The 26,968-nt window shown below is 52.5% G+C and overlaps 1 protein-coding gene across 7 annotated transcripts in view; it reads right to left on the reverse strand.

The window, feature by feature from the left end:
* Nucleotides 1-26,968, reverse strand: part of DGKZ (diacylglycerol kinase zeta) — a 47,258-nt gene that overhangs the window by 12,294 nt on the left and 7,996 nt on the right. For 2 of the 7 annotated variants that reach the window (XR_008374134.1, XM_053560051.1), the window contains exons 1-5: nt 23,557-23,747; nt 2,076-2,828; nt 1,700-1,808; nt 1,317-1,412; nt 1,012-1,086 (exon numbers count right to left, since the gene is read on the reverse strand). Coding sequence is in view for 6 of the 7 variants with exons in the window: in XM_053560051.1 (XP_053416026.1) it covers nt 1,012-1,086; nt 1,317-1,412; nt 1,700-1,808; nt 2,076-2,828; nt 23,557-23,732 (1,209 nt within the window). In the remaining variant the exon portion in view is untranslated. Of the gene's footprint in view, nt 1-1,011; nt 1,087-1,316; nt 1,413-1,699; nt 1,809-2,075; nt 2,829-7,305; nt 10,963-21,294; nt 21,735-23,556; nt 23,748-26,968 lie in introns of those variants that run through there. The other 5 variants (XM_053560052.1, XM_053560053.1, XM_053560056.1 and 2 more) reach the window with 5 other exon arrangements.

The following is a 26,968-nucleotide window of genomic DNA, read 5'->3' on the forward strand; positions in this document are numbered from 1 at the left end:
AGACATGCCCCTAGTGGCAGACATGCTGTGGACAATGGTCCCTAGGTAAGGTTTCTACAGAGCCAGTGTGTAGGGGACCAGCCCAGCCACTGCTAAATTATGAAGCTTCAGTAAATCAATGGTCTAGTGTGTTAGTTTGGACACGATGAGATGGTATATCTGCCATCATAAGTTCATTCCATTAAGTGAAAGCCAGTGAACCCCACTCTGTGCCAGACTTGTCCTAGGCAGTGGGGATACAAAAAATGAGAGCAATTGAGATTCAAATGCAGGCATGTTGGCTGCAGGGTTCTTGACTCTTGATAGTCTCACTCTGTTGCCCTGGATAGAGTGCCATGGCATTATTGTAGTTCACAGCAACTTCAAACACCTGGGCTCAAGTGAACTTCTTGACTCAGCCTCCCAAGAAGCTGGGATTACAGGCACCCACCTCGACACCTGGCTAATTTTTCTATTATTTATTTATTTATTTATTTACTTAGAGACAGAGCCTCAAGCTGTTGCCCTGGGTAGAGTGCTGAGGCATCACAGCTCACAGCAACCTCCAACTCCTGGGCTCAAGTGATTCTCCTGCCTCCACCTCCCAAGTAGCTGGGACTACAGGCACCCACCACAATGCCCGGCTATTTTTTGGTTGCAGCCATCATTGCTGTTTGCCGGGCCTGGACTGGATTCGAACCCACCAGCTCAGGTGTATGTGGCTGGTGCCTTAGCTGCTTGAGCCACAGGCGCAGAGCCAAGTTTTTCTATTTTTAGTAGCGATGTGGTCTTGTTCTTGCTCAGGCTAGTCTCGAACTCATGAGCTCAAGCAATCTACCTGCCTTGGCCTCCCAGAGTGCTAGGATTATAGGCTTGAGCCACTGTGCCTAGACGAGTCCTTGACTCTTTACCACCACGCATGCTGGGTCACTCCTGGCAGACAATATATGTGTGCACAGCTATATGCACATGTGCTGAGAAGGATTCGATACCCAAACAGAGGAGTGGGAAAAGCCAAACAATCACATTCACCTTCTCCAGCTGTTCGATGCAGGGCGTATGCACCACGATCTTGCAGGCTGCGCACTTTCTCCGGGACACTGATTTCTGTTGCAGGATAAAAGAGCCCCTGAGGCAACAGGCAACTATCCTGGATGCTGCTTCTGGGCAGGCCCTCTGTGTGCTAAAAGGAAACCCCCTCCACCCTCACCATCTTGGGGTAACCCACAGTGGGGGTGCTCAGGTGAGGGCTTATTCCCACCTGCAGGAAAGGGCTGCAGGGGTCAACCTACCGGCTCCACCACCAGGGGGCAGCATGCCCCGAATGGCTTACTCACCAGCATCTTGGCTACACAATACTGCTCCCCCACATAGCAGAAGTCCCCAGACACGTTGGTCTCGAACCAGATGTGCTCCCCATATGTCGCTGACTCCTACACCATGAGATAAGCATGCTCAATACATGCCTGCCACTCAGCCCTGCCAACAACCCCCACTACCCTTTCCCAAGACAGACCTGCTTCAAACTTTAATCTGTCCTCCCCCACTGTCCCTAGTCGTTAAGACTTGGCTCAAATGTGGCACCTCCAGGTGCTCTGCCCAGGGGTCCTCTCCCAACAGCCCACAGCACCTCCATCCCCACTGCACCATGGCCCAGAGCCCAGCACAGCTGGTTCTTGGTGCGACTCTGGCACTGTCCCTCCAAGCACCAGCCACTCACGCTCCAGTCCACAGTGCTCCGGATCTGCCGCTCTGACTCGCTGCACGGGGCCCCAGGGGTGGGGGGCGGGGGTGCCAGGTGTGGGAGGCCAGACTTGGTGATGGCTTTCCTACAGAAGAGGAGACAGCTGAGGCCTACAGCCTGAGCACTTCCTGACTCCACGCCCTCCTCCACCACCTGGGATCTCTGCCATCACCATGACTTCCAACTCAAAGTCAAGGCAGGGACAACAGGGAGACGCTGAGAAGGACCTGCAGGAGACAGCCTTTGGGGTGTGCTGGCTTCAGGGTGCTACCTAGAGCTGTTCATAAGCGCAGTGCCCTTGGGTCACACAGAGCTTCAATGCCCTTGCCCTGCTGGCCACAGCTATACCTACGCAAGCAGGGATCTCCAGGTCTGGGGTCCAGCTGACTTGCGCCGCAGGGCTACCTGACGCCTGCGGGACAGTGGACGCACACGGGCAGGTGTCACGGGGGCAGCCGGGGTGCCTGAGGCTCTTCGGCCCCCAGGGCCAAGGTGCTGGCCTGAGGGTCGATGCTGGCTGAGGCGCCGATAGTAGCCGTGCAGGCCCCAGAGAGCGTGGTCATATACTGCGTCCGCAGGGAGCAGGTGTGAGGAGGCTCGGCGTAGGCAACGGGGCACAGGCAGCATCGGCCAGGCACCCCGGTGTGGGGGTGACCTCGGTGTTGTGGTGCCTGGCTGGGTGGCACTTGATGTACCAACTGCCACATCCTTCTCCAGGACCCCCTCCTCCTCCTCCTTCATACCTGCAAGCCCGGCTAACAGCAGGGGCGCGCCCAGGAGCTGGGCCTCAACAGTGGCCAGCTGTGGGGTGGGTGCCGCATTTACAGCGAAGTGGGGATTGCAGGCAGGGGGCACAGTACTGGAGCGCCGGTGGCTGGAGCCCCGGATCCCCACCCCGCAGCTCGGGAGGCAGCCCTGGAGGTGTCCGCTGGAGCGGCGCCGCTGTGCCAGTGAGTAGGAGGCCTGCCCAGCTGGGGAGCGGCGCCGGGCCTTGCCTGTGGGCAGCCCTACAACACAGGGCTGCCGCTGCCTCTCTCCAGGGCCTGGTGCCTTTCGCTGGAAGTGTCTCCTAAAGAAGGTCTCCATGGAAGGGGCAGGCACGCGGCTGTTGGGCAGAGAGCTGGAGCATCAGCAGTTGGACCAGGATGTGTCCACACTGCAGCCAAGAGCCCAGTCCCACCCTCTGCCCCTTAAGCAGAGACACAACACTTGGGAAGGAGAGGGAGGGCAGCTGTGGCCTCTGACCTCCAGGAATGGGGTGCTGTAGGGTACCAGTGGGGTTCTCATTTACAGCTGTTGCAACACCGACATTTTCCCTGGTTGTGTCCTAGGCTGTCCCAGGAGTCCTAGGTAGGCTGCCCACCCCAGCCTCCCCTGCCTAGGCACCATAATCCACAACACCCTGGGCCTGAAGGACCTTGCCACCCGTGCCAGAAGCTGATGGAAAAGAAAAAACTGCGAGTCACAGTCTGCCTAGACCAGGGGTCCTCAAACTACACATGCGGCGGTGTGATTGTTTTTGTTCCCGTTTTGTTTTTTTACTTCAAAATAAGATGTGCAGTGTGCATAGGACTTTGTTCATAGTTTTTTTTTTTTTTTTTTAACTATAGACATAGTCGGCCCTCCAACGGTCTGAGGGACAATGAACTGGCCCCCTGTTTAAAAAGTTTGAGGACCCTTGGTAGACAGACTGTGGACCTAGGGCAAGGTTTTCCCTCTCACCAGGCATTTGTTTTGCCACCATCATCAGACAGGTTAGGTTTATTCTCCTGAGATATGGCACAAACCAAGCTATGTTAATAAAACCAGGCTCTCTGCAAAGGAACTCAGACTTGGTCAAACCTGAGGCTGATACCCAGAAATAGAGAGGGTCTGATGTCTGGTTCAGAGGTCAAAGGTCCTGGGGAAACCAGGCCTCACAGAACTGGAGAGTTGCTGGCTCTGTAGGGAGAGGAGATTCTCCCACCTTCTTCACTTGGGAGTATGCATGAGCCAGAAGAAAAGCCTCAGGATTTTGGGTGTGTGTGTGCACATCTGTAGATCTGAAGGGCTGATGAAAGGAATTTTCTGGAACTTTACCGCTATGTCTCACCTTTTTGAAGGGGCAGAGTAGAGACCCCGTATGTGTGAAGTGCTGGGTGATGCCTGAAAACCCTTCCTGCTCTACCATTGAGGGAACCCATAAACTGTATACTGTCCTGGGTCCTGACACTGGAAGGCCCAACACTCACAATTCCAAACACTGAGCTACCCAGAGCTACTGCCTGCAGGAAGCAGGGCACTGTCCTTGCTCCAGTGGCCTCCTTGGACCCGCTCCCTCCCTGCCCTTCCTTTCTTCACAGGCTGCTGGCATTGTGTTCCTGTGTTCCTACCTCTCATAACAGTGGGAAAAGGGTAGAAGGCCAGGTATGGCTCAGAGTGGCAACACCCCAGGTGCCGGGGGGCTGCCTGTGCCCCACATCAGGGGCTCTCCTGGGGCCTGACCCCTGGGGCTCAGGAGGGGCTAGAAAGGGGGTGCATCCTAGACCCTGATAGTCACTGAGTGAACTTGGAGCCACAGTCATGGACAGTGCTGCCTGGGGCTGGGAGGAGAAATATGGGCCTGCTGAAGGTCGGGCAGCAGTTAGCATGGTGGATGGTACCCTGGGAAACGGTGGGAGGAGGATTAAGGCAGAGATGGTGGCTTCAGGAGTCAGGCCAGGGACACACGTGCAATGCCTTCTCCTTCCACCCACCCTGCTCTCCGATTTGCTCTCGCCCTGTAGGTCTGGAGCAGGCTGCTTCAGGCTGGGAGCAGGGACGCTGAGGATAAGGCAGATGGGGCCACAGCATCTGAGTGTTGGTGATCAGGGCTCAGGGTAGGCAGCTGTGCCTGGGGAAGCAGCGTTCAGGGCAACCTCTGCCTATTAGAGTCCCCAGCAGCTGTAGTTGAGAAGGTTGGGGCAGTGGTCTCACAACTCCAAAAGGTGCCCCACTCAAATGAGACCAACCTGACCTCCTGGGTAGGAGAGAGCTGCAGGGGTAGGGGAGCAGGCATGTAGATAGCGTTTGGCTTCCTCCTCAAATCAGTATCATCACAGCTTTTACTGAGCCACTATGTGTCCGGCACATTTTATAAGCCCTAAAACCCCAAGGAGCAGATACTGGCTTACATTACATTCTGATGAGGAAATTGAGATGTGAGAGGTGATGTGTCCAAAGTCCTAGGAAGTTGATATGGAGCCAGTGTTGGGACCCAAGTCTACCTGATGGCAAAGCCTGCACCTCAGGGGGATTGGAGTCTTTCCTCTTGGGCCACCAAGGCTGGGACAATGGTAAGGAAGCATAAAAGGATAACGATGACTGCATTTACTGTTCCCCTCTCATGTGAACAGCCCTGGGAGAAGCACTTTAATGTTTCATTTGCTCCCTATCACATTACAGAGATGAGGAAACTGAGGCGCAAAGAGGTGCAGTCTGGCAGAGCTGGGACCTGAACCCAGGTCTGCCTGACTGTAGGTCTGCTCTGCACCTAAGAAAGAAGAGATGGGAGGCCTGGCCACTGGCTGCTGCCAGAGTGTCTGCTTTCCATGCCGCCCTGTGACAGCTGCCTGGCCTGGAGGAGATTAGTCACCCGGACACACCACCTGATGCTAGTGTCACCCAGAAAACAAAAGGCCACAGTCTGTGAGGGGGAGGTGCTGCTGCTCTCTGTGGGTGGCAGTGAGGGCTGGGCCCTGCCTGCTGTCCCACATGCGCATTGACAACCCAGTTAGGGCATCCCAGTGACATGGGGCCACTCACAGGTGCTTCCACAGTGCTTAGCCCTACACACTGTCAGGCAGCCCCAAGTTTACATCTGTCTAGGAGTCCCCCTAGCTGCCTGAAGTGCGCCCTCCCAGCAGAGAGCAGGCAGGCCAGGCCAGCCAAAGCTGCATGATCACATACAAAGCAATCTCCTCACCAGCCTCAGTTTCCTTGTTTGTCTGAGGAGGTTGTGAGACTGGCTGATTTCACATTTTATGATAGTGTCTCCTGCCAGGCACTCAGGCCTCTGTGCTCCCAGTGTCCCTCCCCCAAGGCCCCATGCTTCCTGTTCCTCTGATCTCCATAGAAACCTCTGTCCTCTGGTCAGCAAGTGCCTGACTCCTCACTTCCTATCTCTGCTGGGGCTGTCCCTGGGCCTTGCTCATAGGAGGCCAGCTTGGGCCTAAGGCCTCCTTCACAATGCTTACATGGTGGTGCCTTCTCACCTCATGCTCTCTGTCACCTCCAACTCACCACACAGTACATGTAAAGGTCACTGGAGGAGGTCCCACAGGGCTCTGACACCAACAGCATAGCAAAACAGCTGCCCCTGGCCTTCTAGAGGGGACCCAGGAAGACAGAATAGGAAAGGCCTCATGGGCCCCCATCAGCCTCCAAGTGGCTACCAGGGCCTGGCAAGGGCAGGGCCTGTGGAAGAGCAAAGGATGCGAGGAGACAGGCATGGTGTCTGGCCACACACCGAGGGACAGTGACTGTGGCTGTGAGGGGATGGTTACTGCTTCCTTAGCTACTGGCAAAAGCAGACAAGCGTCCTTGCCCCCTGGCCCAGGCCAGTGCACACCCTATGCTAAAGTTTGAGGGCTTTGGAATCCTGTATCTGCGATTGCTACCCTGGGCTTAATCCACTTTCTGAGCCTCAGTTTTCTCATTTGCAAAATGGGAATCACACCACCTCGTTCAGAAGAGTGCATGAGGTTCTGATGCAATGATAAAGGTAGGGTACCTGACACCAGGCAGAGTAGGGGCATGACAGGGCCCACATCTGTAAGGCATGTGATAGTGCCACCTTCTTGGGTTTGTCTGCCCACAGTAGGGTGGGAACCCTGAAAGGGAAGCAGGAGTGCCCAAGGTGACTACCCCATAAGGAACAGAGCCGCAGCCAGTACCATCTGGGTGCATGCTCAAGCAATGTGGAATGTCCTCTGCTGTTGATACCAGGCCTGGGCTCCAGGGACTCCTCTCCCAGAGGTACCCTCACAGGTCACCTGTGGGGTTCAGCCAGAGTGCTCATTCCATGCTGTGGGCAGGACCCATATATCCCTGCTTGGTGAAGGACAGGCAAGGTGCATGGTGATCCCACTTCCAGCAGCCCCAGAGCAAGGGCCCGAAGCTGCCTCCTCTGCTTGCTCTGCTCCCACAGCCCCTGTCAGAGGGAGGAGTCAGGAAGTGGGAAGAAGGCTGGCACCTGCCAGGACTAAGCCAGCCTAGGGACTAAGGAGGCAGATGCCAATCTCTCAGGCCTCCACTCACTCTGGGGAGCCTGTCAAAATTAAAACAAACAAACAAACAAATATGCACATGGGAGCAGGTGGGCCAGATAAAGAAGGCGGCCAGCCCAGTTAAGGCTGACCTCAATTGAGTCTGCCCTGGGGCAAGCAGGAGCTCAACCCCTGCCTTACCATCTTCCAGCAGCTCCAGGGGATTGGCAGAGAGAGACCCTCACGGAGGGATGATAGTGCCTCTGGGCCCACCCTGATCCACCCTCCCCAGACCCACCCACACAGACAGAAGAGGGGAAGCAAAGGGCAAGGAGAGGCTGGGGAGCCCCTTTTGACCTGATCTGGAAGGCAGGGCGTGGGTGGGAGCTGGGGTCCCCGTGGGCCGGGCTCTGGCTCCAGCTCTGCGCTGCCGGCCTCTGCTGAGCAAGTCCTAGTTTGGAGCCCGAGCTTCTGTGGCTGCTCCTCTGCCCCCTCCCCCTCACCGCCCTCCTCCCTCAGCCTGAGACAGCCGTTATGAAAATAACCCGATTGGTAACCGGCTGCACTTCCTCTCCCAGCGGCGGCTCCAGGCCCTGCAGCAGGCAGCCGGCTGTGGGTGGGCGAGCGGAGCATAGAACCAGGCTGAGCGACAGCCCAGTAGCTTCCCCTCCACCTGGCCTGAGACAATCCAGCCCATGCCTTGGCTTTGGGACAAGGTCTAAAGAGGGAAAAGCGGAGGCCGGCCACCAAATGCCCTCTCACACCCACAGGATGGGTTTGCTAGGGTCGGAGGCAGCTAAGCATACCGACTCCGGACAAAACAACCACAAAAATAAATATCTGTGGAGTGTTTCACAACTTAGAAAGCACTCTTCCACCGGCATTATAGACAGGAGGCCGGTAGTTCCCCTTGCAGGAGGCATTACTGTCCCCACTGAACAGAAGGGGCACCCAAGGCTTGTGGAAGCCTTTGACTTGTGCATACCTATGCACAAGTGCCTGAGCTATGGACTCCAGAGTCTGGGTCTTCTGGCCCTGCCAATGGGGCCTTTCAGAGCTGCCTTGGCTCTCCCAAGCTCCAGAATGCCCTGTAAAGGCCAGCCCAAGTTATACATGCCCTGCCTGGAATGCCACCCCCAGATTACAGTCCTGTCATGGCTCCCTGGGGTCTGGAGTGACAGCTGTCAAACTTCTTGATCCCCAGAGCCCATTATACTCAAAACCCATCACATTTTAACATAAATAACATATTTTTATGAAAGATAAATGATATTTTCTTTTTTTTTCTTTTTGTAGAGACAGAGTTTCACTTTATGGCCCTGGGTAGAGTGCCGTGGCATCACACAGCTCACAGCAACCTCCAACTCCTGGGCTTAAGCAATTCTCTCACCTCAGCCTCTCAAGCAGCTGGGACTACGGGCGCCTGCCACAACGCCCAGCTATTTTTTTGTTGCAGTATGAACCCGCCACCCTCGGTATATGGGGCCGGTGCCTTACCGACTGAGCCACAGGTGCCGCCCCGATAAATGATATTTTCTATTTTTTCTTTTTTGAGACAGAATCTCAAGCTGTCACCCTGGGTAGAGTGCCGTAGCATCATAGCTCACAGCCAACTCAAACTCTTGGGCATAAGTGATTTTCTTGCCTCAGCCTGCCAAGTAGCTGGGACTTCAGGTGCCCACCACAACGTCCGGCTACTTTTTGGTTGCAGTTGTCATTGTTGCTTAGTAGGCCCGGGCTAAGTTCGAACCCTCCACCCTAGGTGTATGTGGCTGGTGCCCTGCCAACTAAGCTATGGGTGCCACCAATAAATGATATTTTCTAAAACAAAAGAAAAATTAGTGAAGAGGCACATCATTTTTACATTTTTGCAAATCTCTATGTCTGGCTACATAGAAGATAGCTGGATTCTCACATCTACCGCTGCATTAATATCATGCAGCGCCATGTTGTTTTGGTTTCTTAAGGGTTAGTTGCAATGTGCCAAATGAAACCTCATCAATGAACTTTTCACTTGTCTATCTTGCATTTTGATTTTTTTTTTTTTTTTGACACAGAGTCTCAGTGCCATGGTGTCATCATAGCTCACAGCAACTTCAAACTCTTGGGCTCAAGTGATCCTCTTCTCTCAGCCTCCCAAAGAGCTAGGATAACAGGAGTGAGCCACTAAGCCCAGCGCATTTCAAATTATGTAAAGTCAAGCACTGGTCATTGGAAAATATTGGCTTATGGTGTTATGCAGAGCTTCCAAATGCTGACACATTTCATTATACAATATCAAAAATCACATTTGGGGCAGTGCCTGTGGCTCAAAGGAGTAGGGCACCGGCCCCGTATGCCAGAGGTGGCGGGTTCAAACTCAGTGCCGGCCAAAAACTTCAAAAAAAAAAAAAAAAAAAAACACATTTGCTGGGTCAGTAGCTAGTGTGCCAGCCACATACACTGGAGCTAGTGGGTTTGAATCCAGCCCGGGCCTGCCAAACAACAATGAGAACTACAACCAAAAAGTAGCCAGGCGTTGTGGTGGGCACCTGTAGTCCCAGCTACTTGGGAGGCAGAGGCAAGAAAATTGCTTAAGCCCAAGAGTTTGAGGTTCTATGAGCTTTGATGTCATAGCACTCTACGGAGGGCAATAAAGTAAGACTCTGTCTTCAAAAAAAAAAAAAAAAATCACATTTGCTAACATCACTACTGACCTCAGTAGAAAAGTTTTATGTCCAGGGAAGCTGTCAGCCTCTAGACAGGGGATAAAAAGTTTTAAAATTCTCATTCTTGTTCAAAAGCTCAAATGTCATCACTAGCAACAAATGGTGAAACTGTTTTTGAAGTGACAGGCTCAATTCATTCATTTTTGACAAAATGTCTGCCAAATACCCAAGTCTGACTAGTTTGTCAGGTGTTTGAGTAAAAATGGAGTGCTTAAAAAAAGCAACTAGTACAGCTCGCAGCTCCATCACACGAGACATTTTCCTCATCACGGTTCGGTTTGCAGTATAATGGCTTCTGTATATTTCACGTTTCTTCACACAAAATATTAAAGATGATGTATACTCAAGGGTCTAGACTATAAAATTAATAATTTTTGCTACTTAAAAAAAGTAAGTACGGAGTAAGGAATACAATGCTGGGGCCACCGCCTTGACTCATGTAAGGTCCCTGCAGTTCCACCCCCGAGGGCTTTTGCACCATTGGCACACGTTAGCATGGCACATGTTAGCATGGCAAACAGCATGAACCAGAGCAGCTCTAAAAATATGATGATAAAAATAGTTTTGACCTCACCAATCCTCTGAAATGGGCTAGGGCACCTCTAGGACAATACTTGCAGACCCACAGAGATTCAGAGTAAATTCTAAACCCTTCAGCCTGACAGGAGTTGCTCCTGCAGTGAGCTTCCTGTGCTGTGACACAAAGCTTGGTCCTAACTGAGTCAACCTACTCTCTGCCCCCCATTCTGGCTGTGCCCAGCTCATTGCTGCACCTGGCAAGCCTTCTGCCCTGAATACTGGCTTCCCTCCTCCCAACCCGGTAACAAAATCTCACCTGTGCACAGCTGCCTCAGCCAACAACACAGGACTCCCACTGAGAGCTCCACCCCACGCATCTGGCTACTCTGCCACTGAAACCCTAGAAGGACCACTTCTTCCAAGTCCTTATGCCTTGTTCCTCTACCAGAATGTAAGCTCCTGGGGGCCAGGTGAAATGCATCTGCCAGCATGGGGCCTGGCAGTGAGTCCTGTGTTTACTGCTGATCAGCTCCGGAGGAAGGAACAGGGAATTCCCTGGAGGAGGGGACAGAGCCTTCATTACCACACCCAAGAGTTGACCACAGGGATCAGGCTGTCCCAGGCCACTTCTCTTTGCTGGGCACAGAAGATGGCAAAAGCACTGTTTTTTTTTTTTTTTGTAGAGACAGAGTCTCACTTTATGGCCCTCGGTAGAGTGCCGTGGCCTCACACAGCTCACAGCAACCTCCAACTCCTGGGCTTAAGCGATGCTCTTGCCTCAGCCTCCCGAGTAGCTGGGACTACAGGCACCCTCCACAACGCTTGGCTATTTTTTGGTTGCAGTTTGGCCGGGGCCGGGTTTGAACCTGCCACCCTCGGCATATGGGGCTGGCGCCTTACCGACTGAGCCACAGGTGCCGCCCCAAAGCACTGGTTTTTGTGGCTACCTTCCTCTTCTCTCCAGAGGACCCCAAGAGTAACAGCTGGTTGTCCCTTTATAGGCTGGGTGCCACTGCCACTCCATGTTCTCCATGGCTTTCCTTATGAAACCAAGATTTGGTGATATCAAGTCAAGTCACAAGGTGAAGTTAGGGGATAAGGAGGAGGGAGGAAGGGACTGTTTTAGATGTTTGGGGGCAGAGCTAGGACTCCAACTCTGAGCTCCTTGATGAGATATGACCAGTCTCTTCCTTCATGTCTCAGAGCCTGGCCTCTACTAGGCCTGAGAGAGATATTGTGGGATGAATGACTGGGCTCCCTACTGTCAGCCAAGCAAAATGCAAAGACCTGGGTCTGACAGCCAACAGGCCTCCCAGCCACCTCTCCCATCTCTTTCACATTTTTTCTATTTTATTAGACAAATATGTAACTCACTCCACCAGACACCATTCTAAGTGTTTCATAAACATCAAGCTATTAGTCCTCATGAAAATAGTTGGTATTATTATCTCCATTGCCTATATCCTCATAGTACAGATGAGGAAACTGAGGTACACAGAGGTTAAGTCACCTTCCTGAGCTCATCAGCTGATCTGTGGCAGGGCTAGGGTTCAAACACAGCAGTGCACTTCACAGCATGCTCTCATCCTCTCTACCTCTGAACGCTTCTGTCAAACAAAACACCACAGCTCCCTTTTTATGCCTCTGCACTTGGCACCTGTTATTCTTCCTCTACCTGGAATAGCACTCCCCTCTTCTGCTAAATGAATTCTCCTTTATTTTTCTCTCCTCTTTTAAGAGATGGCTTAGGTTGGGTGCAGTGGCTTATGCTTGTAATCCTAGCACTCTGGGAGGCCAAGGTGGATCTCTTGAGCTCCGGAGTTCAAGATCAGCCTGAGCAAGAGTGAGACTCCAGGGGCGGCGCCTGTGGCTCAGTGAGTAGGGCGCCAGCCCCATATGCCGAGGGTGGTGGGTTCAAACCCAGCCCCGGCCAAACTGAAACCAAAAAATAGCCGGGTGTTGTGGCGGGCGTCTGTAGTCCCAGCTGCTCGGGAGGCTGAGGCAAGAGAATCGCGTAAGCCCAAGAGTTAGAGGTTGCTGTGAGCCGTGTGACGCCACGGCACTCTACCCGAGGGCGGTACAGTGAGACTCTGTCTCTACAAAAAAAAAAAAAAGAGTGAGACTCCATAGCTACTAAAAATAGAAAAACTATCCAGGTGTTGCGGCAAGCATCTGTAGACCCAGCTACTTCAGAGGCTATGGCAAGAAGGTTGCGTGAGCACAAGAGTTTGAGATTGCTGTGAGCTATGACACCATAGCGCTCAACTGAGGGTTACAAAATGAGACTGTCTCAAAAAAAAAAAGTTAGAAAAAAAGAACAGATGGCTCAGATGTTGGCTCTACTGGAATGTTCTTCCCAGTCCCCTCTACCAGAAGGGATAGCTGTCCCCATACTTGGGCCCCTCCCAGTTATTTGGGACCACAGCTTTGGCTTAAAAGTCTGTATCCACCACCAGACTGTGAGCCCTGGGACCTCTCATTGATCATAATTGAATCCTCAGGGCCTGGAAGTGCTGGGCAGGGTTTGAAGACTGAAAGGGAGAGAAAAGTGAACAGCCCAGGCTTAGCCTGCATCAAGGCCACAGCAGAAGCTTCAGGCAGCTACAGTGAGCCAGCCGCCACCAGCCCTGGAGGCCTTCCTGCTAGCACTGGATGGACAAGCTGCAGTCTGGCTAAGTGCTTCTGTGTCAGAGGCAACCCCGAAACCCATCCCTGATGGGTATGCTGATGTGTCTCCCTCTGAGTCTCCGAAGGGGCCTTTGTTACATGCCCTCCCCTTGGCCCCCACTCTTCTCTAGTGACTGTTCTCTCTCCTTGCCTTCTCCTGTGTCTCCAGACAACTCCCATTCCCCATCTGCTAGAAGCATTTCTCCCTTACCCTCTCATTCAAAATTTAAGTGCCCCCCACCCCAAAAGACCTTCTGAGAATCAGCTATCAGCTCCTGGGGGCCCCACCCAGCCTTCCAGGCTTCTCACACTGGGGACAAAGGTCTTTATTATGGATTTGGACTCAAAGGTCCAGAGAGGTTCTGCTTCTGACCAGCTATATGACCTCAAGCTAAGCCTTTTAACCTGTTTGAATCTTAATTTTTTCATCTGATAAACTGGGCTAATACCTACTTTGTCTTTCTTATGGGATTGTTGCAGGGTTGAAGGAGAAAGTATATGTTCATGGTAACCAATTCTTCAGTTTACCAAAAGTTTAAAGAAAGAAAAAAACTCCAGAGGCCTAAAAATTAGGACAACCACTTTGAAGCACAATTTGGCAACATCTATTTAGCTCAAGATACACATACCCTGTGACCAAGCACTGGTGGATGAACACACAGGATTGCTTGCAATGGCAAAAATCTGCAAACTACCTAAATGTCCACCAGTAAGAGACAGGGCAAATAAGCTGCTGTTACAAAAAGAATGGTTAAAATGGATTCACTAGAGCTCATGGTTAAGATGGTTGAATCTCTAAAACAATGTTGAGGGTAAAATCTAAATTCTGAATATGTCTGGTGTGCCAATTAAACCAAGGTAAAATATACAAAATTGTACTAATCATACTATTTCTAGGGATGCATACCTATGGAGGAAAATTTTATAAACAGGTGTAAGAACAAACTCCAAAGTTAGAATCATGATTTCCTCCATCTCTATCTATCTAAAGCGCATGTGGGGTAATGGTAAGATCTGACCAAGCTGCATGCTGGGCATTATGTTAAGGTGTATTATCTTTTATTTATTTATTTTTTGAGACAGAGTCTCACTGTATTGCCCTCGGTAGAGTGCTGTGGCGTCACAGCTCATAGCAACTTCAAACTCTTGGGCTTAGCCTGGATCAAGGCCACAGCAGAAGCTTCGGGCAGCTACAGTGATTCTCTTGCCTCAGCCTCCCGAGTAGCTGGAAGTATAGGCACCTGCCACATCACCCGGTTATTTTTCGTTGTTGTCCTTGTTGTTTAGTAGGCCTGGGCCGGGTTCAAACCTACCAGCTCTGGTGCATGTGGCCAGCACCCTAACCACTGAGTTATGGGTGCCGAGCCAGGTGTATTATTTTTTAAATTGCAAGATGTTTAATGCTTTTCAAAAGATTTCAAAATAATAATAATTTTTTTTTTTTTTTTTTTTTGAGACAGAGTTTCACTTTGTTGCCCTGGGTAGAGTGCTGTAGCGTCATAGCTCACAGAAACCTCAAACTCCTGGACTCAAGCGATTCTCTTACCTCAGCCTCCCAAGTAGCTGGGACTATAGATGCCTGCCACAGTGTCTGGCTATTTTTTAGAGACAGGGTCTCGCTCTTGCTCAGGCAGGTCTTGAACTCCTGAGCTCAAGCAATCCACCCGCCTCAGCCTCCCAGAGTGCTAGGATTACAGGTGTGAGCCACCGCGCCCCCCACAAAATAATTATTTTAAAAGACCCCGGAGGGAGACCAGCTCCCTGGGTCTTACACAGAGTTTCAGGATTCATTCCCTTACACCACCCTCATACTAGGCAGGTCACATCTTCAAGCCGGAAGGAAGGTCTCCCCGCAAGGGACAACTTCCAGATGTGGGTGGAAGGCAGCAGGTTATGTCAGTGGGGTACCCGTGTGGGCTGTGGAGCAAGAACCAGCTTGCCCCCTTTCATAACCACCCCCGCCTCTCTCTGTGTAAAATGTCAGCAAGCTAGGGGGGGAGGGGGCAGAGAGACAGGCAAGCTGTTAACCCGCAAGATGCTGGGAGGGGGCGTAGGTGGCGCAGGCCCCAGCTCCTAGACAGCTATTTTGGTGTGTGCTGTGATGGGCCTCAGCCCTGACAGGGGGAGGCCTCCACGTGGGAGCTCTGGGCTGGTGCTCTGCCAGGAGGGGGAGGAGGGCTCTGAGAGAGTGGAGGGGGTGAGTGCCAAACACAAATGAGGTTCTCCCTCGTCCTTCAGGCCACCCACTGACCCTTGGGTGATACTAGGAGCTCCTTTGAACATGTCTCTTGATTTTATTCTCCTTGTACCTTTGATGCAAGACTAAAGGTCAGTCTTGCCTTTCCACTCTAGACCCAGCCAAGGACGTGACAATCTGCTCCCAGTCCGTCCGGGTCCCGAAATCCTGGTGATCACTCTCCCTTGGGGTCCAGGAACAGATCACCTCGTGGGTATGATGCTACTCACACAAGAGGCTAAAAGCTTTTACTAAACCTATGGAGCACTCGATCCCCTTCTTAGACCCTGCCAGTTTAGGGATAGAAAATAAAAGAAGAGTGCTAAAAAGTAGGGCAGACTGATTTTAGGAAAAGACCCTTGGGTTGGGCTCCAATGTGAGCTGGATGATCCAGAACCAGAACCCTGACCTTTCTGAACCTTAGTTCCCACATTTGTAAAATGGGAATAAAACCAATTACAAATTAGTTGTGAAGATTATTTGAAATTGATGATTTACAAGGTTTTGTCAACTGTTAATCACCACAGGAAGATGAGGTGGTCCATTGCTCACCTCACTGCTGATGAATGTAGGCTCATCTCCTTGTCCTCTCCTTCCCAGGCCCCAGAGCGCTTGGTCTCACTCAAAGCCTGCTCTCATGACCTAACCATGTCTCTGGTGTCTCAGTTGAGGAAGGGGGCAAAGAGCAAAGATAGCAGAATGACAGGTCCTCAAGGACATTTGGCCACTGCTCTGGCCTACCTTTTCCTACCTGTGACCTGAGTGCCAGCCAGGCTCTATGCACCATAGGAATAGAGGGTCCCCACATGGAACACAGAGGTGGCTAAGAACAAAGAGTGCCTGGTGCTGCCCAGAGGTAATCCAGGAACGGGGGGGGGGGCAGGGGGGGGGAGGTGCAGTGAGCCAGGATGCAGGTGTGGCAGATTCCCCTTCCTGCACATACTGTTCCCAACATTCACTTAGAGGACTGCTCAGCTGGCAGCAGCACCTCCAGGAGGAGAAGCAGAGCGGGTGTGGAGTGGGGTTTAGAAGGTTGGAAGATGCTAGAAGAGCATTTCTCAGGAAGCAAAGGAGGTGTAGGGTCCGGTGATGTGGCACAAATGAACACCGCCCTGGGGGAGAGAACACCGGAGCCAGATAACCCCCAGCTAGCTGTGAGACCTTGGCTGAGTCAAGGCAACCTGGCTGCAGGCACCTCTATCTCAGGGATGAGGGGTGGGGTCAGTGACAAGGAGGCACAAGCCCAGCCCGCCTCCTGCTGCATTCTGATTGGCTCCGCCTTGGCAGCGGGTGTATCAGGTAGCTCACCAGAGGGAGGTGTCTGCAGTCCACCTATACAGGTCTCTGGAGCAAGTGGACTATCCGGAAGAAGGTCCAGGCCCACTGTCCTCCCACATGGCAGCTGCCGCCCCCTTGTGTCGCTCCAGCGACACTGCGGGACAAGTTCCAGGGTCAGCATCTGGACCTTGTGTGGGTTGAAGGGACTGAGACTCCAGCTTCCCCGACGGATCAGCACAGCCCAAGACTCGGGGCTTACCTGCCCACCCTCTTCCTCCTCTGCATGGGAGGACACTGGCAAATTCTGGGGAGGCCCCTGGGAAGCCCAAGAGGGCAGGCTTTTCTCTCACTCTCCCTAGCCCCAACTGAGGCTTTCTGTGACTGGGAGCCACTTAATCCTTCCTCATCCTTGCCAGACAGAACACCAACTCTTGGGCTGTCTTGTGCCAATTGAGAATCTTGGGCCATTCCACATCCTGGGATGTGACCTTTTTGGAGTATGGCACAGAGACAAAATGACAAGAATTGCCCGTGCTCTCCCCTGACAGTGTGTGGCAGGGGAGGGAGAATCCCAGCCTTGGTTTTCAGCCTCACCCAGCTCCACTCTGACACCTGACCTTGTGTGGGGTGCGAACAGGGCAAGCTGAACATAGCTCGGCCACTGAGGCCCGTTCTTCTTTCCCAAACTGGCTGGGACCCAAGGACTCTGGTTTGTACTCACCTCCCACAGCCACCTGGGCTGCTCCCAGCATTAGCCTAAGTGAGACAAACCACTCAAAGAGGCTTCCTCTTGCTCCTAGACATCCTGGCGCCACAGAGAGGGGTTCTCACCCTGAGCGAGAGGCGCCCCCCCCCCTTCAACTCATTCCTCCCACTCATTGGATAACTAACCCAACCAGGGGCTGCTTCCATTTGGGCTGCCTGTGGGCACCCTGTGCAGCCTTGACTTCAGGGCCTTGCTCACTGGGGCCATGTGGCATTGCCTCTCAATGGGACCTATTGTCTCACACCTGTTCCACAGGTGTGTCCCTGCCCTCTGGGAGCTTGTGACTTTGAGCTCAATGAAGGGCAGGGAATGGCAGCCCAGACTCTCAGGTTCCCAGAGGGCTCTGAAGGCTAAGACTCCTTATGTGTACATGTGCAAGCTGCCAGGTAATTTCTGATGCCCCTGGGGTGCAAAACCAGCTAATCCGCAAGCTGTGTGACCTGCCAGGACCAAGCTGCTGGGACCAAGCCAGAGGAAAAGTCCTCCCTCCATTTGGGTCCTGGAGGAAGAGGAGAGAGTCAACTTCCCTCCCACTTCTGACAACCCCTTAGGTCAAGGGAATCTGAATGTAAAGGTCCCCTCCTCCACTGAGGGTAGAGAACCAGATACCCTGGGATTGTAGCAGGGCCTATACCTCCTCTTCCTTATCCTCCTCAGGGAGGGGACTGATGGCTCCCAGCAAGAAGTGAGGTGGGATGGAGTTGGGGGTGGGAAGAATTCACATGCTAGGGAGGATCTGGCTCAGATTTATGTCTTACTGGGCTAAAAAAAAAAAAAATTTTTTTTTTCTTTTTTTTTAAGGGAGATGGCAGACTGCTCTCTAGATTCCAAGAGCATGATGCCAGTTGTGTGGAACAGACATGGGCTTTAAGGAAGGTGTCACAGAGACTGCTATTCAGAGACTGCTTTACCCGACTAGCCCAGGGATGGCAAACAAGTGGCCCATGTGCCATCACAACCCCCTTCCAAGCCCACAGCAGACACTGTTAATTATCTATGGAACTTTCCCAGTGAGCCAAGATCCAAATGCAGAATTCTCTACACAGCATCAGCAGTCTTGATCCTCCCTTCTAGCCACTGTCTAGTCACTTGTTGGCCCCACTCAGCACCAAGGCTTGGGGTATGTTTGTGGGTGAAGGGATCAGGAAGGGGGAAATGCAGAGGGTGGATGTCCCAGGACAAGCAGGAGCTGGTTTAAGACTGAGCATGGAACCTGGGAAAAGAGGGAGGGGTGATTTCAGCTGGGGCATTGAGTATTTTTACCTGAGGCTGGCCACTAGCAAACAAAGGTAGTGAGAACAGATAAACAGCAGTGAAAGGGTCAGCACTCAGAGCAGGCACCAGCAGGTGGGAATGTGTATTTCCAAACATCTGTCTCCTCTCCCTCCCCCCTCCCCCCAATCAAGTCAAGAGGAGAGAGGCCAGCCCCAGTGGGCACTGGCTATCTCAGCTCCCAGGCTTGTCAGGAGAAACGCTCCCCACTGTCTTCTCCCCAACTCTACTGGGTTCCCTGAGTGTATTCATTTTTAAAGGTGCCACTGCCCCTAGCACAATGTTCCCAAACTGGGGAAACTCCTTATATGCGTCCAGAGGAGCTATTTGATTTTCTCACTAGACATCAGAGCATTTACACTCTCCAGAATGACATAATACTGTGCTGCCCAAAAGTGGTGGCACATTCAGAATCACCTGGGAAACTTTAAATAATGCCCAGGCCCCACCTCTAGACCTGATGAGTCTGGTAAAATCCAGATGTGCCCAAGTAAAATCTAGGAATCTGTATTTCTTTTTTTTTTTTTTTGTAGAGACAGAGTCTCACTTTACTGCCCTCGGTAGAGTGCCATGGCCTCACACAGCTCACAGCAACCTCCAACTCCTGGGCTTACGCAATTCTCTTGCCTCAGCCTCCCGAGCAGCTGGGACTACAGGCGCCCGCCACAACGCCCAGCTATTTTTCTGTTGCAGTTTGGCCAGGGCTGGGTCCGAACCCGCCACCCTCAGCATATGGGGCCAGCGCCCTACTCACTGAGCCACAGGCGCCACCCCTAGGAATCTGTATTTCTTTCTTTTTTTTTTTTTTTAATTTGGCCGGGGCTGGGTTTGAACCCGCCACCTCCGGCATATGGGACCGGCGCCCTACCCGCTGAGCCACAGGCACTGCCCAGGAATCTGTATTTCTTAAAGCTACCTAGGCCACTGTGATATTGTTTGGGACGCTGGTACAGAAAGAGGGATGTGGATTTTGGAATCAGACCAACTTGAATTCAGACCCTGTCTTTGCCTATTACTTGCTAGGTGACTCTGGGCAAATCACTTCTTTCTCTGATTAAGGGCTTCTCTCATCTATAAAAATAGAGAAATAATACCTATCCTGCTTATTTTAGAGAATTACACAAAGGTACCTGTTAGATCTCTTGCTTCTTGCTCATCCTCCTGAATGTGCCTAAGGCTAATCCCTACATGCACAAACCTATGTCATTCAGAGGGGCATAACCACAGGTCAGGAGAGTCCCACACTTGGTGCCCTGTGGGCAGCAACAGGAAGCCTCTGGTGGAGCCCCTCCCTCCCCCTGCTGAGCTGTGAACACTGGAGGCTACATCCTGCAGGGCTAGGTGTAAACTGTTCCATCTTGCAGGGCTGTGGGTGACAAAACAGAGGTACTGGAAACTTCATTCCCTGCCCTGTTTTATATGACATTGAAGCCTGCATGATTTCACAAGAGCCCATGGAGCTCCATCTGCCAGTGTAGGGATCCAGATCTCTGTGTGGGCTCAGTGACAGTCTGGGTGCAAAGAGCAGGGTCCTGGCTAGGTTAAGGCAGGCAGAGGGCATAGGTCAGTATCAAAGGTATGTCAACCACACAACAGGAGACCACTCATGTTATTGGTAGGTGAAGTCTGCCCAGGGAAGGGGCAGGGCAAAGCTCAGGGGAGGCCAAATACCATGAATCCTGGGCAGCTGCAGAAAAGTCAAAGGGAAGCCTTGGGCAGACTCCAAGTGGTCAGAGTCCAGTCTGAGGTGGCTCTAGTCCTTGGCTGATTAGCTGCAAGCTTCCCAGCCACCAGAGAAGAGCAGGGTCATTCAGAAAAAAGCTCAAGGAGCCAGGTTGGTACTCCTGGGGCCCTATCATCCCTTACCTTACACCAAGACTGCCAGGGCAGACAGCAGCTCATAGCCAAGACCAGCACACATGCCATGAACTGCCTGCACTCAATCTTTCCACACCCTCCCCACAGTTCCTCACTAGAGTCCTGGTCAAAGCTCTGTCACAGGCACAATATGGTGACATTTAGAGTTCTATGGGGAGGGAGCAGGATGGAGCTTGAACAGACAGCAAAGATTCCAGACTACAGCCCACCCCATCCCTTCCCAGCAAGGACAGAGGGTAGGAGAGATGCTGACTGCCTAGCAGAGGTAGAGGATGGGGTCTCCCTGCTAATTAAGAGCAAGGTAGAGGGTGGCCCCTGTGGCTTAAGGAGTAGGGCACCAGCCCCATATACCAGGGGTGGTGGGTTCAAGCCCAGCCCCGGCCAAAAACAACTGCAAAAAAAAAAAAAAAAGAAAAAGAGCAAGGTAGAGCGATGGGCAGGCACCCGTAGTCCCAAGGAGGGGCTTAAAATGCTGAGCAATTAAATTCAGTGGTCAGTGCGTGGGGACAAGCCACGAGTCGTCACAGTATCAGCAAGGCTGTATTCTGCCGATCCCATGCAGTGACAGTAGGCAACGGGGTTTCATGGAAGCCCAAAGGGCAGCGTGACTCCCTCCTCACTAGTGCTAAGAGGCTTAGAGAGACCCTGTACTATCAATGCCACGAGACGGGTGACGAAAAATGGGGCCCTACCTGCTGGTGCCAGGTGGTTGGGGTGATTCTGTCTCGTTGCTGGAGGGTTGGGCGCTGACCCTCCCACGGTATAGGTGAGGCTCACTAAACTGCCGGTACCTGGGAATTACTCTCAGCAGGTGCCAGTGCCCCAGCGACTGGTACTTCCCATCCCCGGGCGGAGGGGAATGACCCCCCCCCAAGCAGTGCCAACGCCAAGACCGCCCGTATAGACGGTGCCGGGGTAGATCTCCATCTGGTGTCAGTACTGAGGTGGCCCGAACCGCTAGGGGCCGAGGAACGTCCCCCAGAGACAAGCGCGGTACCTGTCCTGCCCGCCACCCCACTCACCTGTGCCCGAAGAGCCTCAGCCCTGGGAAGCGCCGCTTGCTCAGGCGCCGCGGCGCCTTGTCCAGTGCGGGACTGGCGTCGTGCTCGGAGCCGCTGGACGAGGCGGAGGCCGACTCGGAGTCGCTACTCCGGGCCTCGGGGCTGCCGTCCCGCGGCTCCATCCGGCCCTAGCCCCGGCCGGCGGTGGGCCCGCGGGAGACGCCCATGCCGGGCAGGCGGCCGGGGCTCAGCACGCCCGCTCCACGCCGCCCGCCGAGGCCATAGCGCGCGCTCGCTCCGCCCGCCCTGCGCCGCGCGGCCCCGCGCCCCACGCCCAGGTGCCGGGGAAGCGGCTGCCGCCGCCGCTCCAGGAAGTGCCGCCAGCCGCGGCCGCAGGACCCCGCATAGCTGGCCGGGCCGCTGCCTGCCCGCCGCGGAGCACGCCCCCTCGGTCGCGCGACGGCACTGGGCCCGGGGCGCCCTCTGCCGGCGGTCGGCTGCGCCACTGCCCGCCAAGGCGGTCAGAGGGGCGGAGCAATAGAGGGGTGGGGCGATCTAGGCCCCGCCTCTCGGCCGAGTGGCCGAGCGGCCTGGATGGGACTGAATCTCTCTGTCAGACGCTTGCACTGTGCGCACCCGGACACACAATCGGTTCCTCCCCCAAGCCTTCCCGCACCAAACAGCCTACATGCTCTCAAGTACACCCCCGAGGGCGGCTGTCCCCACCTCCCCTCCCACATCCACACAGAACATATTCTGCCCTCCTCCACCTGTGCCTACTCAAGGCAGCTCACAATCTCCATCCTTACCCCCTGGGCCTCCCAGATCACACCCACAGGAGCAAAAGTCACATAGTACTCCCCATGCACACAGAACAAACACGCCTCTCACACACAATTATACTTACGCATTATTCAAACTAACACTTCTTGCCCAGCCTCTCACATTTGTGCCCAAAGTCACTTAATGACCCTCACGCCAACAAAGAACTCATACATTTCTCATGCAAATTCATCCTTCCACAGCTACTCATGATGGCCTCCAATCCTCTCACCCACTGCTAACACACCTCAGCACAATATTCAATGGAACCTATAGAGGTCATACTACAGGAATCACCGGTGCACTTCTTACATACTCATAAATACACATAAGGACAACAGGTATGGACTACCACCTTCATTCATAAACCCACAGTCCCACAGAGAACATATGCATCTTTTTCCTATGAACAAATATCCCCTAGACAATGGTTATGGATGACACATCCCTTTTACACACACACATGCTCTTATTCACAAATATACTTCTCATGCACATATGAACACATCCCCAAAGACAACAGCAGTCATGCCTCTTCACAAATCAGAGCAATTGAAACCAGATTGGTTGCTTGCTGGGGCACAGCCATCACAAATGCCTAGGCAGTCTCTGATTGTCCCTGCAGAGATGGCAAAAGGAGGCCAAGAAGTTGGAGAATGTGGTCTTCTTTTTCCCTAAACCCTGCCCCTTGGTGCCCACACCAACTGCCCACTGGTTCTGTTTGCACTCTTCTCTGCAAAGCCACATCCTGTGTCACCTTCACTTTTACCTTCTCCTCTGGGGTTCTTATAGCCCTTTTTCCAGCTGCAGACAGCCACAAATAGCTAGTGCTGGGGGCTGTGACTTGTGGGACAACCCACGATTTTGAGAAATAGCTGGCACCTAGAGGCCCACAACCTTCTCCTAGCTTCTTACAGTTTCCTGTAGATCTAGAGAAGGTCTGATCAGGGTCATGGGCCCCAGGCCTCCAGGCAGCAACTGGTGCCAGAGTGACCAGCAGGAGAAGGGCAGAGACATCCCCAAGTAGGCCTGACATGGGCCTCCTGCAGGGCATGGATCCCTTTGGGGAAGTTTCCCAATGGTTCATACCCCAAGCTCTGAGGAAAGAGGTCAGAGGCAGCTGAAGAACTATTGAGTTTGCACAAGACCTTATAGCTGGTTCTTAAGACCAGCATCCCATGCCACACTCTGTGGGAGCTCCTCTGCCCAGATTCCCCTGCTGTTAGCTCCTTTGCCTCCTAGTCTCCTGAACTAGCTCAGCCTTCCACCACAATGCCCCCAACAGTGCAAACACCAGAGCTTCTCCTACCTGCCAAGGACTCCCTTGACCTTCTCTGTGCCTCCACAGAGCTGCCGGATAAGGGATGGGTCACCCCACTTCTGCCACCTCCTACCCCAGATGAAGACTCAGAGAGGGATGGAGATTCCTGTGCCCGCTCCCAGGCCACCCCTTGTACCTACTGTGTCTGGGGTGTCTCAGCTGGGATCTGCGGCACGTCCCAGGAACGGTAGCGCCACATCTGCCTCAGTGCCCCTGGCCGCTCCCCTTCTTCTGCCCCCAGCGCCTCCGCTGGGCCCAGAGCTGAAGCCTCATCGCAGCTTTCCCCGGCACTGTGGCCAGCCCCTCGTTCGCTCATCCTGCCCAGCGACTCTCTTCCTCTTTCGGCACTTCCTGACTGGGGGGCCCTGTAGAGCCCAGCTGGCTGCCCGAGCAGAGGTCCACGGGTCTCGTAGGCGCCTTCCGCTGGCTGGGGTAGGAGCCTGGCTGGGGCAAGGAGCTACACAGGAGGGCAAGGGGCAGGTAGGGACAAGCCCAGCCCAGCAGTCAGGAGACAGCCCAAGAGTCAGAGGATGCCAGGCAGCCACCAGGCCTGCCTGGGCTGGAATCCACACCTCAGCCCCAGTCTGTTTTTTCTCTTCACTTCTCCGATTTTCACCTCTGGGTCCTGGTTGAGGTCTACCACTTCATGATAACCACTAGGTATGCGAGATGGGGTGCCCAGCCCACATACAGCTCTCTTTCCTTAGCACCACTGTGTGCATTGCACCATCTAACGCAGGGCTGGGCACACAGAACAGTGATGTATGAAAAGAGCAATGAGGATGGAGCCTGCGACATGGGCTCATGTTCCATTTCTGCCACTTTCCAACTATGTGGCCTGGATCAGGGCATAACTCTGAGTCATTTAAATCAGTTTTGGAACAAGGTAGGTTATGAACAGGTAAATTAATAAATACATGTATCAGAGAGTTTTTCTGAGTGTCAGTTTTCTCATCTGTAAAATGGAGTGGTAATAGATTTCATGGAGTTATATGAGGATTAAATAAGAGGTGAAAGCATTTACAAATTAATTCATCCAATAAATACTTACTGAGCACCTTCTGTTCCACAGGGAGTGCATCAGAGTATAGCAGTGGGTGCGGCAGAAGGGCTGTATCCTCACAGAGCTTAGACTCTAGTGGGGAAGACATCCAGGAAACAATCTATATAGGATATAATGTCAGGTAGCAAGCTGTGCTATAAAGAAAGATGAAGGGAGAGGAAGGGGGAAGAGAGTGATAATGGGAGTGCTACTTAGGTAGGGAGGATGAGGAAGGCACTTCTGAGCAGGTGACACTTGAGAACAGACCTGAATGGGAGAGTGAGCTGTGTGCCTATCTGGGAGAACAACATTCTAGGCAGAAGGAACAGTAAGAGCAAAGCCCCTGAGCAAGGAATGTACTTGATGTGTGTGGAGAAGAGCAGAAAGGCTGGCCTGGGCAAAGCAGGGTAGAGGGGTGCGGAGGGGAGTGCTCTAGGAGCTGGAAAGATTTCCAGAGGCCAGACTGGGCTGGAGTTCAAGGCCATTATGAGGATTTAGTAGATAGACGTACTCTTTACTAAGCCATATATGTACTCTTTATTCTTAGGGTTGGTGCTGGCGAGGAAATTGTACCTTTAATCATACTGCTGTAGACTTAGGTCCTTAGTTGGATATGTGTTTGTCACCCCCCAAAAGGTTGTGAATTTCTCAAGGGCAGAAATGGTGTCAGTTCAGTTCAATAAACATTTGTGCTATGGAACCTGCAGATATAGGATGTACACAATGCCATTTGGACCCTTAGAAAGCTCCATCTGGTGCTGTAATCACCTTTGTGTCCCTTGTGCCTGGAACAATATTTTTCAATAAGTATTTGTTTCATAAATGTATGCTGTTTAATGAAATTAATACTCAGTAATAATAAAAACAATAGCTTATATTTCTTCAATACTTCTGTGCCAGACACCTTACTGAATACATAAAGTAGCTCAGTGAATCCTCTTAATGACCCCTGGAGGTAGATCTCGTTATTTCCCTCCTTTTACAGATGGGGAAATTAAGGCACAGAGCTGCTAATCTTACTAGTCTAAAGTCATCCAGCTGGTAAGTGGTGGAAGTAAGTATCAAACCCCAGAGTCTGTGCCTTAAATAAGACATCCCATTTCTCCTTTAAGATTAGGAACATGGCCAGTTGATGCCCTTGAAGCACTCCCTTTCTCCCTCCAGCTCATCATCTCTGAATCTCTTAAGGTAGATCCTGAATGCTGTGGCCCACCAGATACTTTGTCTGTCAGAGCACAGCCTATTCTGGAAGGTGGCTGTTGCAGGGCCCTGCCCTCTTTTCCTAGGCATTCTGCAAGTAGCTTGAGCAGTAAAACAGAGGAAATGGGGCTGGGTTTGTTTTCCATCTGAGGCTTCTGGCAGCCTTGGAGCAGCAGAAAGCAGGAAATGGAGCTCCTGGAGGGGAAGTGAGTGGGCTAGAAGCTTTGAGCGGCAGAGTGGTTCTGACTGTGAGACCAGGATCACTTCAGCCTTGTACTCCACAAAGCTATCACTACCAGCTTTGCTTTTCAAATGGGGCGGGGAGGACAAGACTGGAAAGGACAGGTGCACAGGGCCAGGGAAAATGCCCTTGGCATTTCCTAGGACAACATGTGCCAGCACTGGGGAGCTGGGGACCCCGTAGAAACCACCCAGGTACACACAGGAAGAGGAATCTAGGTAAGAAAATTATTCTGGGCTTTTTTGAGGCCCCAGAGGGTGAGGTGTTCTACTTTCCATGGCCTGGATGAGCAAGTGGGAGGTGGGGAAAAGAATGTACCAGGGCACCAAACACTCAACCCATGACCTGGACATCCTCTGCCCTCAAAACCTGCCAAGCCAGCCTCCTTGGCCTGACCTTCAAGGCTCCTCATGCTCCTTGTTTTTTGGCCTCTGTTTCCCTGCAGAGATTTCTCTCTGCTCATGTCATGCTGGTGCCTGCCCCAAAGTAGGTGTTCAACAAACCTTTTTTCCTTCTCTCTTTTTCTCACTCCTTTCACATGCCACCCTGACCCCTGCTGTTCCATTCTGCCTATACTGTTCTCCTTCCTGGTCTTCCCTTAAAGTATGGCCAATCAAAATCTCCATCCTTCAAATCTCAGCTCAAGCAGCAAATGTGGGAAGGGCCCTTGCTGTGTGACTCTGGGTTGGACCAGATGATGTCTAAGATCTCTGTTAGATCTGAGAGTCTCATTTGAATCTTCTTCCCAGATCTCTAGGTTTTCCCACCTTTATTCAATCATATGGCAAATATTTTACAAACACCAACTAAGTGTCAAACGCTGCTCCTGAGTCAGCTTTCCCAGCCTTGCTGACTCACCTCTGACATTCATTTTTGTTCCCAATGATATTCCCATACTATTTGACCTTTTATGCACACTAGTCTTGTCTCCTTACAAGATTCTTTTTTTTTTTTTTTTGTAGAGACAGAGTCTCAATGTACCGCCCTTGGTAGAGTGCCGTGGCGTCACACGGCTCACAGCAACCTCTAACTCTTGGGCTTACGCAATTCTCTTGCCTCAGCCTCCTGA

The sequence above is a fragment of the Nycticebus coucang genome, chromosome 14 (assembly GCF_027406575.1).
Source record: "Nycticebus coucang isolate mNycCou1 chromosome 14, mNycCou1.pri, whole genome shotgun sequence".
NCBI lineage: Eukaryota > Metazoa > Chordata > Mammalia > Primates > Lorisidae > Nycticebus > Nycticebus coucang.